Source organism: Leuciscus leuciscus (genome assembly GCF_965113295.1).
Source record: "Leuciscus leuciscus genome assembly, chromosome: 7".
NCBI lineage: Eukaryota > Metazoa > Chordata > Actinopteri > Cypriniformes > Leuciscidae > Leuciscus > Leuciscus leuciscus.
The window spans coordinates 4021673-4036742 of record NC_138731.1 but is presented as its reverse complement, the minus strand read 5'-3'; the positions used below and the strand labels follow the sequence as shown (position 1 = coordinate 4036742).

At 37.4% G+C, this 15070-nt stretch overlaps 2 protein-coding genes and 1 long non-coding RNA gene across 4 annotated transcripts in view; all 3 read left to right on the top strand.

The window, feature by feature from the left end:
* The window catches only part of LOC309503453 (C-type lectin domain family 4 member M-like), an 87454-nt gene extending 79038 nt beyond the window's left edge, over positions 1-8416 (top strand). For both annotated transcript variants that reach the window (XM_082176286.1, XM_082176285.1), the window contains one exon: positions 7016-8416. The gene's annotated coding sequence lies outside the window, so the exon portion shown is untranslated. The remainder of the gene's footprint in view (positions 1-7015) is intronic.
* The window catches only part of LOC309503583, a 194824-nt gene that overhangs the window by 101861 nt on the left and 77893 nt on the right, over positions 1-15070 (top strand). The gene's annotated exons all lie outside the window — the stretch shown is intronic.
* LOC309503447 (uncharacterized protein) lies at positions 4660-7927 on the top strand. The gene is made up of 5 exons (XM_082176279.1): positions 4660-4860; positions 4943-5335; positions 6460-6587; positions 6684-6790; positions 6889-7927. Exons 1-5 carry the CDS (start codon positions 4713-4715, stop codon positions 7013-7015), a joined length of 903 nt encoding a protein of 300 aa, XP_082032405.1. The 5' UTR covers positions 4660-4712; the 3' UTR covers positions 7016-7927.

Here is a 15070-nt window from a genome sequence, read left to right as displayed (position 1 = left end):
CCTTATTAGCAAAGGTAAAAAAAAAAAAAAAAAAAAAAAAATTTAATCCTTAAATCTTCAATTTAAGATTTAAGATTCCTCAAATCTGATTACCAGTTAAACCTTTTAATTAATTTAGAAGCATTTTAAAGGAAAAATGTGAAGTCTGTCATCCTACCTACCTTAATACTTTAAGTCTGAGTCTAACCCTACTCTACAGTCGACGGCGGCTGAGTCTAACCCTATACTCTAGCGCGTCTACAGTCGACGGCGGCTGAGTCTAACCCTATACTCTAGCGCGTCTACAGTCGACGGCGGCTGAGTCTAACCCTATACTCTAGCGCGTCTACACATCGACGACGGCTGAGTCTAACCCTACTCTACAGTCGACGACGGCTGAGTCTAACCCTATACTCTAGTGCGTCTACACGTCGACGACGGCTGAGTCTAACCCTATACTCTAGCGCGTCTACACATCGACGGCGGCTGAGTCTAACCGCTATACTCTAGCGCGTCTACAGTCGACGGCGGCTGAGTCTAACCCTATACTCTAGCGCGTCTACACATCGACGGCGGCTGAGTCTAACCCTATACTCTAGCGCGTCTACACATCGACGGCGGCTGAGTCTAATCGCTATACTCTAGCGCGTCTACACATCGACGGCGGCTGAGTCTAACCCTATACTCTAGCGCGTCTACACATCGACGGCGGCTGAGTCTAACCCTATACTCTAGCACGTCTACAGTCGACGGCGGCTGAGTCTAACCCTATACTCTAGCGCGTCTACACATCGACGGCGGCTGAGTCTAATCGCTATACTCTAGCGCGTCTACACATCGACGGCGGCTGAGTCTAACCCTATACTCTAGCGCGTCTACACATCGACGGCGGCTGAGTCTAACCCTATACTCTAGCACGTCTACAGTCGACGGCGGCTGAGTCTAACCCTATACTCTAGCGCGTCTACACATCGACGGCGGCTGAGTCTAACCCTATACTCTAGCGCGTCTACACATCGACGGCGGCTGAGTCTAACCGCTATACTCTAGCGCGTCTACAGTCGACGGCGGCTGAGTCTAACCCTATACTCTAGCGCGTCTACAGTCGACGGCGGCGGATATTAACATGCCTAAGACTTTTGCACAGTACTGTATATATAGTCACTTTTGCTTCAATGTTCTTGTGGCCGTGTAAATGTGCACACTATATAAAACTCAAACACAACCAAACATCTAAAAAAAAGGGGTTCTTTATTTTCGACTGCGTATGAGAAAGACGCAGCGTTAATGTCTGGAGTTTCCGCTTGGGGTCAGGAATATAACCAAAAATGTATACAACGAGTTACAATAGGAAAATAACAAACATAAAAACTTTCAAACAGAGCTCGCCACGTACAGTGTGAATTACAATGTTCCACAAATGTACAAAGATACAACCCAAAATAAAGGATAATAGTTACACTTCCATATTTTTCCTCAGTAAGTTCTCTTTCACAATACTCAATTTGTGTTAATTTTCCCTTTTTAGCTTTTTGCAAATAATTGTATATTCCCAAAAATAAAACAGAATACACAAAACGGTTTGTGAGCACTTATACCCTAAATAAACAACGGTAGTGGCTTTTTATGTTTTCTGAATAAAGAACAAAACATAAACATGATTAGAGACACATTATCATACAGTAAGCCACTGACACACTTGTAAGACAGAAATAAACATACTTAACACTCTACAATTAACATTACTATACTCATTCTCATCTCTTACAGATTATCAATAAACTTTGACATTACAAACGGTGCAGAGCTAGCCAGATACTTTCTTTGAGTGAATATAAGCATTTACAATAAAATAATGAAATAAAATGACACTCACTCTGTGACGCGATGCACCGCACTAGAAAGCCCGCGCAACGGTCACCTCACGTGCACTAACGTCTCTTCGTTCTCCCCTCTGACATTATTTTATCACAGAAACAGAAGTATTGTTTATATTTCTCCTCAATAATAACATGAGCTGTAATAATGAGTTCAAATAACATGTTACATTTCTATTAAACAAACACTCACGCTCAATCGCCGTCACTGTGGAATGTATATGCTCGTTTCACACAGAAATCTCTGGCACTCAGGAGAAACAAAGATTCCGTGCGATGAATCACTGCTCCAACCGTTCAACAAACAGAACACCAAATTGGGGGTTTCCCCTTTTCGCTTTCGTATAAGCAAATGGTATAAGTTGGTGTTGTTAATTTCTAACGCGCCTCAGCTCACGCGTTCTCTGAAGGTCAAGGTCTATAAAAAGGCAAAACCGAAACTTCTTGTTCTTTCCGTTACTGCACTACTCATGTGCACCAGAGTGCCCTCTAGAGGCGGGAAGCAAGACTACAGGCTATTTTTGCCCTGGTTACATTCTATTATTATATAACAATGTTTCTATTTACTTTACTTCTTGAACTTTTTCAAAAAACACCAGCTTTTCACTGAAAATCGCAGATACTATTGTAATAAATTGCTATAACTTGCTTGGGGATTGTTACATGTAGACACAATTTAATCTGGAAATCTAGAATATCCAAGTATAACTTTCTAATGGAACAAATCCAAACTTCAGGAGTTTTTTTTGAGTTGAGTAAAAAAGTACAAAAAAAACATTTGCTGCTGTTTTTCTTAAATCTGGTAAATTAATCCATTCTAAGACAAAATTTAAATTAGCTAGATTGAAACTTCAAGTTCTCCTGGTTAAAATGATATATAGCACTTGATGCTGACTGCTATAATGGGTTAGAAAAACAAAGAAAAGAATTGGCGAGTCATGTGCCCCAAAAATGTTCTAGGTCTTTAAGGGTTAATGCAGAATTTTAATGTTCCTGTTTAGGCCAGTTTAAGTTGGCAGCTCTGTTTTTTTTCTTATCTTATCATCATCTATCACATGTTAGAAGAAAACACAATTTAAAAAAACATTCACACTTTACTTCTTTGGCGAGTGTGTGAATTTGCATGTATGTGGCAGTAGGGCCTCATCTGACACGTTTTATGTGTTGCAGCTATTCCCTCATTTAAAAATACCACAAATCTTCCTCCCAAACTTAAAGGAACACGCCGACTTTTAGGGACTTTAGCTTATTCACCGTATCCCCCAGAGTTAGATAAGTCCACATACCCTTCTCATCTCCATGCGTGCCGTAACTCTGTCTGACGCACCCACCGCTAGCCTAGCTTAGCACAAAGACTGGAGGTAAACGGCTCCAGCTAGCATACTGCTCCCAATAAGTGACAAAATAACACCAACATTTTCCGATAGTTCCGATAGATAGTTAATAACGCGTTAACGCAAAATCATATTAACGGCACTAATTTTTTTAACGCGCGATTAACGCAGCGCGTATTTTCTGTTTGACCCGTGGCCCAACCTCTAGTTGGAGAAATGGCGATACACAGTGTTGCCAACTTAGCGACATTGCAGACCCTTTTAGCGATTTTTTTCCCTTCAACAAAGCGCCCAAACCTTATTTAGTTTCTGAGAATCTACCGGTACTGCTCTCTCAGCACGCGCGCTCGCTCTCTCGCTCTCTCGCTCTCTCTCTCTCTCTCTCTGCGTCTCGCGCGGAGGAGCAGCGCTTTAATTCAGTAAAGCACAGATATTATGTTGCTTCACTAATTTTACAAGTATAGCCGAAATCAGAGCACAGATATTGTCTTTATCTTATGTGAATTTGATTTCACCAGACGACGGCTCGATTATCAGAATTGTTGTGCAGATTAACTTAACATCTTGGAAGGGAGAGCTGGTTATGTCTTAATGGGTCGCGTTTCAGTCACCATTTCAAATTCATTCCGTTGTTTGACAACAGAAACAGTAAAATATACCAATGAAAACAGTTTTATTAAGAATTTAGCTTCATCAAAATGGGCACAGAGAGAGACAAACTACAATGTAATAATAAATAATAAATGTACATTTAGCATTTTCAGAAGAGCTGCCCTGTCATGCAAAATCTAAACATGTTTGTGTTAGTAAATTGCTCAGTGCAAAGAAAGAGAAGTAATGGTAACCTGGCATTTTTTTTGTTCTTTCTACATGTGTCTAATAGACATGAACAAGTTCTTTGAAAAACATCTATGACCTTTGAAACATGTCTCGTCCTTCTGCTCTATATTGACTATGGTTTCAATAATAAACATACATTTGCATAAAGCATCTATATTTATCCATGCCCACGTTGATTAGAGTATTACAAACTTGAAAAGTATTAATTGAAGGTACATTTAGAACAAATAAAAAAATGTGTAACTAAATGTGATTAATCGCGAGTTAACTCATGACAATCATGCGATTAATCGCGATTAAACATTTTAATCGATTGACAGCCCTAGTATGGACTTATCTATGAAACGAGTTCTAGTAGCTGTGCAGGTCTATTAACTTAAGTATGATAACAGGCTTTGTCCATGTTAATGAAGTATATGGACAATGTCATATACATTCATCTAAACACAAGACATAAATGCACAAGTACAAATAAATAGTTTTTACAGAGAAAAAAAAAGAAGAAGTTTTTGTCAATAGTCAGCAAAGAGGTTTTTTTAGCCCCCCATCTGGATATCACATGACCTTGACCACAGTGGTTGTGTCTGCTGAAAGTAAAGCTCAAAAGCAGAAGTTCAGATCAGTGCAATCCACTTGAAGAAACAACTTCTAATAATCTCACATCTACTTCAGCAGACTGAATATGTCTTACGGCAATATGAACATTCCCAGGAAAGATGGCATGGACAGAGAAGATGAAGAAGAGATGAATATTTATGCTAATGTGGATCCTATAAACGGTTCTGATGTAAGGACAGAAACAAAGAACTCCCAAACACCTCAAGACACAGGTACTGAGATTCATTTCATTATAACTCACATATTTGAGTAATACGAGCAATTAGCGTTGATCTTCATATCTGTGGTGTTCAGGAAGTGATACTGTGAGGAACAGAAGCTCCAGAGCAACTCCGGTGTGTTTGGCTCTGCTGTGTGTTCTTCTGCTGACTGCAGTCATAGTGCTGTGTGTCCACATCAAGACAAAGAGCACTAACTACACTGAAGAGACACACCAGCTACTAACCAAGATCTCCAACCTCACTGAAGAGACACACCAGCAACAAACCAAGATCTCCAACCTCACTGAAGAGACACACCAGCAACAAACCAAGATCTCCAGCCTCACAGTAGAGAGAGATGAGCTACTTACCAGGAACACGCAATTGACAAAAGAGAGAGATGGATTATCATCAAGTAACCTTGACCTGATTAAACACAGAGACCAGTTAAATAAGGAGAAAAATGAACTGTCAGTTCGTGTAAAGGGTAAACAAAGTATATTTAAAACTAAACTTGGTTGTTTCGTTTTTACAGGATGCATTCAGAGCAGCCAACTCTCACGCATTCACCGCGAGACTCACGCGATTGACACTTCTCACACGCCCTCACGCCACACATCCATTTTCTCACGCACAGAAAAATCGAGAAGCAAAGAGGACACGGAGACCGACAGACTAGACAGAGCAGTTACTTATGATATAAAAAAAAAAAACTAAGCTCTCAGATTCTGTCAATTTTATTACGAAATTCAAACAATAAATACCGTTTTGGCGCTTGTACATGTGACGTGACAGATCCCTAGTGCACGTGACCCGATCATCTCTAGTACTAGCTAATAGTAAATAAACACGAACACTGTTAAAAGATACAGTACAACTTACCAAAATGTATATTCCTAATACATGATATAGATCAATCAGTGTTTTTCATCCACGGAAAGGGGTCAATAAAACAGCTGGAGAACAATTATGTCACATTACATTTACCTCAGGAAAGCCATTTAATGACCATAATATGGGCTATAGCCAATGATCATTATATATACATCAGTTTCTATAGCACGTTAGTTGGCTAGAAAAAAAGAGCTATAGAGTATTTAGCTAAATATGTGTACTATATTACATATTTATTAAATTTTTACTTCACATATTTTATTTGACTTTTACTAAAATTGTTCCAGCTGGTAAAAAACCAGCTGATAGGGCTCTCTGTATGTTTACAGCATTAGGTGAGATTTTTTTTTTTTTCTTGAGAAAAATTAACGCCTATCTTGTGTACCTAATATTTATCCAAATGAGTCAATATTAAATCAATATTAAATTAAATTTAATTGAAATTGTGAAATTTGTGTCAAGCAATAATAATAAAAAAACATTGCTTACCAGAAATTGTACCATGTAAACATTGAAACATGTTGTCACTAAACCTAATAAAATTCAGTTTAGTTACTAAAATGTTTTGACAATCACAATACACCCCCCCCCCCCCCCCCCCCCCCCCCCCCCCCATGCTATGTGCATTACTAATCACCTTATTTAGGTTAACCTGGTTAAAAATAAGTTTTGTTGATGGGAATAAAGTGCTTAAACCTAAACTGGTTATGTTTACAGATGGATGGATTTACTATAAATCCAGTCTTTACTTCATTTCCTCTGAGAAGAAGAGCTGGACTGAGAGCAGAAGATACTGTACAGAGAGAGGAGCCGATCTGATCATCATAAACAACAGAGAAGAACAAGTGAGTAAACTCATTTTCTGACTGGATGACAGTTTATAGGAAGAAAATTGTTAATTCTCTTTAATAACTAAATGTGTTATTGTTTCACTTTCTCAGGGTTTTGTTAAGAAAATATCTGCTAATGTTATCGTCTGGACTGGTCTGACTGACCGTGATGTGGAGGGCAGATGGAAATGGGTTGATGGCAGCACACCGACCTCTGGGTGAGAAATCACTGAATTCAACTGATTATTGTCTAATAAATGATCCTCACAGTCAGTATCATATCACACAGAAAGCAAATGCTGATCTTTAATTTCAGGCTCTGGGCGTCTGGAGAGCCAAATGGCGGAAATTATGAAGATTGTGCTGTAAATTATGAGCCAGGATTGGCTGATTATCCATGTAATGATGTTTTTCAGTGGATCTGTGAGAAACTGCAGGTTTAGCTAAAAAATACATAAAGGTGTTTCCTAGTCAGGGATGGGTAGTATTTCAGATACATGTATTTAAAATACGTATTTGAAATACAAAATACTATTTTGTATTTTGTATTTTAAAGCCTTTGGAAAAAATCTAATGTAATTTGTATTTAAATACATTTAAGATGAGTATTTTCGTATTCTCAAAATACATAAAATACTTTTTGCCAGTCAACCTCTTTATCAGGGTATTGATTTTGTGCATCAACTAGTTCAGACATTCACTAGCTCAGCATTGGGTCAGCATTTTTTTCTTTTCTTTTTTTTTTATAAGGTGAGAATGTCATGATCAATTCTACTTGTTGATTAAAATTAAATAGTGCATTATTCACTTCAGTTAACATGAGAGAATAAAAGAGCACAGACAAGTGGGAAAATAGCGTAAGCCAATCAGTCTTGACTGGTTGTTGATTTTTATCAACTAGCTTGTCAAATGTGTTTAAAGCATCACTGCACGTTAGGGCTGGGTGATATGACACTATCATAGTGATGATATAAACTGTGAATTGATGGAACTTTTTCTAAATCGTTTACATAGATGGGCCTATTTGTGGGGTAAGCAAATTTATCCGTGCAGCTTTTAGTGGGCAGGAATTACTGGAACGTTGGAGTGAAAAAAAAAAACACTGATGAATGATACACCGCAAACATCTTCAGCTTTTAGTTTTATTGTACATAAAAGATAATAATCAAAAAGGGGTAAATAGTGTCAAATGAATCTAAATTAATTATAATTTTAAATTTTAGATACACTTTCTAATTTTAATAAACTTATAGAAACAAATAAACTTTACATAGAATAAACATACAATTACATTAAAAAACAAAGCCTTGGACTACCTGCAAAAAAAAAGAAAGAAAAAAAAAAAGAAAGAAAAACACTCAAAAGAGTTTGAAATTCAGTTTATGCTGTGGAATCAAACCTGATATTGAGAATTGTGAAACCATGATATTGTAACTCTGAAGTAAAATTTAGATTTTGGTCATATCGCCCATCCATATTCTTTGCTAGATAGCAGAAAAGGTTCCCACAGTTTTACATACAGTATGAATTTTTTCAGTATGAATAGTGTTCACCACAAGTAACAGACTACATTGTAACCAGAAATAAGTAGCCTATATGAAGAGCTGCTATTTTGCATAAGTTTATTTGTAATTGCCAGAAAGAAAGAAAGAAAGAAAGAAAGAAAGAAAGAAAGAAAGAAAGAAAGAAAGAAAGAAAGAAAGAAAGAAAGAAAGACAGAGAGGGCAGAGATGAGGTTAGGAATGATAAGTCAGTAGGCCTATGTAGTTTCTTCATTCACTGTGACCTGTACCTGCACTGGATGGCCAATGTATTTGTATTTAAATAAAAATTTTCACACAGTATTTTGTATTTGTATTTTAAATACATTTCCATGTATTTATGCCCATCTCTATTCCTAGTTCAGTATGTCAGTCCATTCAACTGATGATGAAAGAAATGTGGAACATGGGTGTTTCTTCAGCTTCATCCACTTTTCTCCACCAAAGTCTTTTTGTTATATGAAGGTCACATTAAAACATGGCAACTTTTTGAAATGCCCTTTAATGATCTTCAGCCTTTACAGTATTGATTTTTTTAATCTGAAAATATGAACAAACATCATAAATGTTATTACATCTTTTTAAACTGAGTGAAATACAGTAAACAAACATTTTATTTAAAATATTTACAATTTTAAACTTTATTGTATGCAAATATTTTTGTATTAATATTATTATTTTTTGCATTAATTAAACCACCCCTCAGTTTCATAACTTCCCCCAGATTAACCATTTTGCCCCTAAAAAGTTCTTATTAAAAGTGAACTTGTTTACTAAAGCAAAAAAAGTTAACTGATTAAAATAAATGATGTGATCTCTCATGAGATGAAGACTCCAGTCATATCAGTAGCTTAATGTACAGTAGCTTCTTTAGGTCTGTTCAACATGTAAATGCTTGTTGCTGAGTGTAACGATCACCAGCTGGAGTGCCCTTGAGAGCCACCAGAGGGCACTCCACATAAGACTCTCCTATTCACTCACAAACTACAGTTCCCATAACTCACTGCCTGGACTCATCACTTATCACTGATCACATTCACCTGTACCTCATTCACTGATTGCATTCACCTGTCTCATCCTGTTAGTCTGTCTATTTATACCATGTTCATTCATTCACTCACTGCGAAGTCTTGTTGTACTGTTAGTCTGCATTTCCGAGCATTTTCCCTGGTTTCTTGTCTGGTTTTTGAATATCTCGCCCTGGTCCCTGGATTACTCTCTTGCCTCTGGTCCCTGCCTGTTTTGTTAGTTTGTTTCTTTATTTGTTTGTTTGGACTGCCTACCTGTGTTTTGACCTTTTGCCTGTACTTTGGATTACGCCTTTGGATTACCCCTTCAATAAAAGCTGCACTTGGATCTTAACCTTCGTGTCTCGGAGCAGTTCATGACACTGAGTTGACGTCTCTAAAGCTCACAAAATTATGTAGTTCATTTACACTTTTAGGCTGATAATATCAGTTGTAATAAGCCTTTCATTCTTTGAAAAATAGAAAAAACAAAACAAAAAAAACAATGGAAAATATAGCTGCGAGCAGCGATTGCGGGCCCAAGCCGGTGGCACCGCCACCCTGGTGCCTTTAGTTACACTAAAGGCACCGGGGTGGCGGTGTCACCGGCTTGGGCCCTCCATCGCTGCTCGCAGCTATATTTATGTATATATATATATATATATATACACATATATATATATATATATATATATATATATATATATATATATATATATATATATACACACACACACACACACACACACACACACACATATATATATATATAATAAAGATGGGAAATTTTACTTGTCTTACCTTATTCTGATTTTATGATACACTCAAAATATTTCACAACAAATCCTTTAAATTTTATGTAAAAATAAAAACTAAAGTAAGTGTTGGGCTCACGTAACCCTTTCATTAGAATCAAAACGTTTCAACAGTTGTGATGTATTTGGATGCTAAACTATTCTTTATTATAGGCTTTATACTTCACTCGTGTTCCAATATCGACGGAAAAAATCATCCTCTTCACACGCGCAAAAATGTGCTTGGAAAAATCACAGTGGAGCAGTGCTTACTGTGAATGTACGAATTGTACTACTGACTATTTAAACAGAGCAGTGTGTATATGTTAGGTTTACTATTTTATTATATTTTATTAAGGCTATAATGAACAGGCTGCGATGTCAAGTTTGCAATGCTGGAATGTGTGTGTGATTTAACAGTAGACACATAAAAACATAATTGGCACACAATTTTGTTCATACAGGACATCATTCAAACTGCAAAGTGTTTGCTTATATTTATATACACTCGCAATAAAACACAACATTGTGCTTTTGTAAAATAAATTCAAGCAATCCACCCCCCGAAATGGCGTTCATTTTAAAATTAAACTAAAAGCTCTTGGCTAAACAGGCATTCATAACTGTGAGCGCCCACGGCGAGGAACGAGCAGAACAGAGTGAACGTTTTTTAGTTAATTCCTACTTCCATAGGAATTCATTGAAAATGCTCGCTCTACTCAGCACCATTATTAAAGTCTGTGCAGACATCTGTATTTTACTTTAAGTTAGCGATTTAAAAGCCCCCAGCGGTGTCACACGTCGATTAACCGACATCCCTAATATATTTATATATACAATAGGCCTACCTAATTTGGCTTGCCCGACCAGAGTAGCCTGATTTGAACGTCAATGACAAAAAATAACTTGGGAATCACTAAAACGAGAGATTATTCTAATTTTATTACATTCATTTTAAGTTGCAATCAACAGTTGATAATAAATGTATTACTGATCAATGGTAACAAGGTTGCGCTGCTGAGGCTCGTGCAGCTTCTCCAGGAGAAACGTAAACAAATGAGCGCAGCACACAAAAAAGAAACCCAGTTAACAACATACTGACTATAAAAATTACAAATATGGAGTTTTTATATATTTTATAACCTATGATAGAGTTAAGCAACCTCACTTGACGAGTAGGCTACCGTTTCCTGAATACAATCACGATTGAAACTGTGACATTGATTTCATACAACAGGTTAATAAACAGTTATAATTAAGTCACTTACATTTTAGATGCAATATTGACTGTTTTTGTTCTGTTTCAGTAGCAAAAGTAGTTAAACAAAGATCACAGCAGAACCGTCGCGCATCTCACGGCAACTTGTTTTCTCATTACTGAATGATTCAGCATTTTGAACGAATCGGTTGACTCAAAGATTCAATGATCAATCCATAAACATCTGTCTCAATCATGAATGACTCAGTCATTCGAACGAATCGTTTGAACGAATGAATCAATGACTCGCTCATTAAGACGGTCGCCTGGCGACACCTAATGGCGGTTTAGTGTTATGTTTAAAAGTATCATTCTTTCCAACGTGTGTGCACCATTATCAATGTCCGTGCGGACGTCCGAATTTTACTTTCACTTTTATCTTAGCGATTTAAAAGCACCCGCTCGTGTCACACGTCGATTAACCGATGGGAAAATATCCTCACAGTCATATACCTAATACATTTATATTTAAATACAATATAGGCCTACCTAGTAAAAAGTTTAATATACTATTTGTATATCCTTTTGGACACAAGAGGGCAGAATAGCCCTATGTTTGCTTTTGTGTTGAACCAAATAGCACTAAATAGCCTGTTTTTAACTTTTTTTATACTTCTTGAATTGCAAAAACAGAATAAAATGGGTTTAGTTCTAATATTTGTATAATTTTATATAAAAATAAACGGTGTATAATTACATTTGTAGAAGATATGAGATGTTTTCTGATTCCTTTTTTGACATTACTTTAATCCCTCGCCATATCAAAACCGTTTGAGATATTCAATATCCGTTCACAATTTAGCATCTTTAATGTATTTTCATCATGTTGAAAAAGTTTGGTGTGAATAAAATAAACCACTTAGCAGGACTGGGTAAAAATTCAGAGGCTGATTTTGCAAAGAAATCCACATTCAAACCAAAATATCTGACTTCCTGATGGCCGGAGCTAATGAATGTAAATTAGAAAGTTGTCCGGCTTGATGAGTACAATATACAAACTATTTTTTTTTTACTGTAGTTAAAACTAACCCGCCCACTTTTGTCAAAAGCATGTTGAAAGTGACACACTTCCTGCTGCCAGTTGGTGGCGCTATAACTTTGACTCACAATAGTTACATCCATCTGATCGGCCTCTTACCACGAACACACTGCTGAAGTTTCATCAAGTTCAGTTAATGTATGCAGAAGTTATTCCACTTCGTGTTTCTCTTTTCTCGCCATAAATTCGTTTCCTCGCCACGGCCAAACCGTTCGAGATATCAAAAATCCGTCCGCAATTTAGAATCCTCAATGTCTTGACTTCATGCACACCGAGTTTGGTGGGGATTGGATGAATTCTCTAGGAGGAGTACTTCGCATTCCACAGCAAGCGTTTTCCAAACAACCCATAATAGCCGACTTCCTGTTGGGCTGGCGTAAAACTTGACCGGGGGAAAGTTGTTCGGCCCGATGAGATCTATATGTGTACCGAGTTTCAAATTAATTCATGCAAGCGTGTTTGATCTATGGACCAAGTTTTGGGACCCCGTTCAAGGGGGCGCTGTTGAGCCCCCCTGCCACGCCCGGGTACCAGCTTCAGCCCGGCCCTGATGGCAGGGGGTTCCGACTTGTATGTAAAGTTTCAAGAGTTTTTGAGCACGTTAAGGACCCCAAAAGCCCCTGAAACCTTGATTAACAATATAAAAGCAATAGTCAAATCCCCCCTCCCCTCACACACACAGAGACACAGAGAGAGGGAGAGAAAATTCTTCAGAAAATCCACATTCAAACCAAAATATCTCTCTTCCTGTTGGTCGGAGATCGTTAATGTAAATTAGAAAGTTGTCCGTCTTGATGAGAACAATACACATACCAAGTTTTGTTGCTGTTGATACAACTAACCCCCCCACTTATGACTAAAGGTGGCGCTACTGAGCCCCTCACCACGCCCGTTTCTGAAACTTTGCACATGTCTACTGGCTAATAAATGTGATGTGTCTGTCGAGTTTCATGCAATTTCAAGTATGTTAAGAGTCTCAAAAGCATCAAAAAAGAATATTAAAGTTTGATGCGTTGCCACGGCAACAGTATCTAAGATATCAATAATCCTTTCACAGGTCTACATCATCCGTGTGTTTACATTATACACATAAAGTTTGAAGCAAATCTGGTAAAAATAAGAGGGTGATTTCAAAGCATTTTGAAAGTGACACACTTCCTGCTGCCAGTTGGTGGCGCTATAACTTTGACTCACAATAGTCACATCCATGTGATCGGCCTCTTACAACGAACACACTGCTGAAGTTTCATCAAGATCATTTAATGTATGCAGAAGTTATAACACACTTCCTGTGTCCCTTATTCGCCATAAATTCGTTTCCTCGCCACGGCCAAACCGTTTGAGATATCAAAAATCCGTCCGCAATTTAGCATCCTCAATGTCTTGACTTCATGCACACTGAGTTTGGAGGCGAATGGATCAATTCACTAGGAGGAGTAGATCAAATTCCACAGCATGCGTTTCCAAACAACCCATAATAGCCGACTTCCTGTTGGGCTGGCGTAAAACTTAGAGCACGAAAGTTGTTCGGCCCGATGAGATCTATATGTGTACCGAGTTTCATATTATTACATGCAAGTGTGTTTGATTTATGGACAAGTGTTCGGATCCCGTTCCAGGGGGCGCTGTCGAGCCCCCCTGCCACGCCCGGGTACCAGCTTCAGCCCGGCCCTGATGGCCGCAGGTTCTGACCCGTGTGCAAAGTTTCAAGAGTTTTCGAGCATGTTAAGGGCCCCAAAAGTGCCCGAAAGGTTGACAAAATAATAATAATAATAATAATAATAATAATAAATATAGCTGCGAGCAGCGATTGCGGGCCCAAGCCGGTGGCACCGCCACCCTGGTGCCAAAGGCACCGGGGTGGCGGTGTCACCGGCTTTGGCCCTCCATCGCTGCTCGCAGCTATATTTATATATATATATATATATATATATATAACAACAAAAACAAAAACAATATATATATATATATATATATATATATATATTAATTTTTTTAAGTGTGTTTATATATATATATATATATATATATATATATATATATATATATATATATATATATTTTGTTATATATATATATATATATATATATATATATATTACATTTTTTGGATGCTAAACATTTGTTTATTATAGGCTTTGTACTTCACTCACGTTCCACTATTGAAGGGAAAAATTATCCTCTTCACATGCGCAAATATGTGCTTGGAAACATCACAGTTTAGCGGTGATTACTGTGTTTAAATAGTCAGTACAATTCATACTATTCAGAGCAGTGTAATTTTTATATGTTAGGTTGACTATTTTTATATTATATTTTATAAAGGCTATAATGAACAGACTGCGATATCAAGATTGCAATGCGCTCGCTCTGCACCATTATCAATGTCCGTGCGGACGAACATATTTTACTTTCGTTTTTAAGTTACCGATTCAAAAGCCCCCAGCGGTGTCACACATCGATTAACCAGTGGGAAAATTTTCCCACAGTCACATCCCTAATATATTTATATATAAATACAATAGGCCAACCTGAAAGAGAATTTTACTTGCCCGACCAGAGTAGCCTGATTAGAACGTCAATGACAAAAAAATAACTTGGGAATCACTAAAACGAGAGATTATTCTAATTTTATTACATTCATTTTAAGTTGCAATCAACAGTTGTTAATAAATGGATTACCAGTAATCAGTTGATCAATGGTAACAAGGTTGCGCTGCTGAGGCTCATGCAGCTTCTCCAGGAGAAATGTAAACAAATGAGATCAGCACACAAAAAACAAACTCAGTTAACAACTTACTGACTATAAAAATGATAAATATGGAGTTTTGATATATTTTATAACAGTTAAGCAACCTC

Excerpts from the sequence above, each read along its gene's own strand:
- LOC309503447 (XM_082176279.1), top strand. The coding sequence starts at position 4,713 with ATGTCTTACGGCAATATGAACATTCCCAGGAAAGATGGCATGGACAGA. Across the intron at positions 4,861-4,942 it reads CCAAACACCTCAAGACACAG|GAAGTGATACTGTGAGGAAC; the intron begins GTACTGAGATTC and ends TGTGGTGTTCAG. Across the intron at positions 5,336-6,459 it reads ACTGTCAGTTCGTGTAAAGG|ATGGATGGATTTACTATAAA; the intron begins GTAAACAAAGTA and ends TTATGTTTACAG.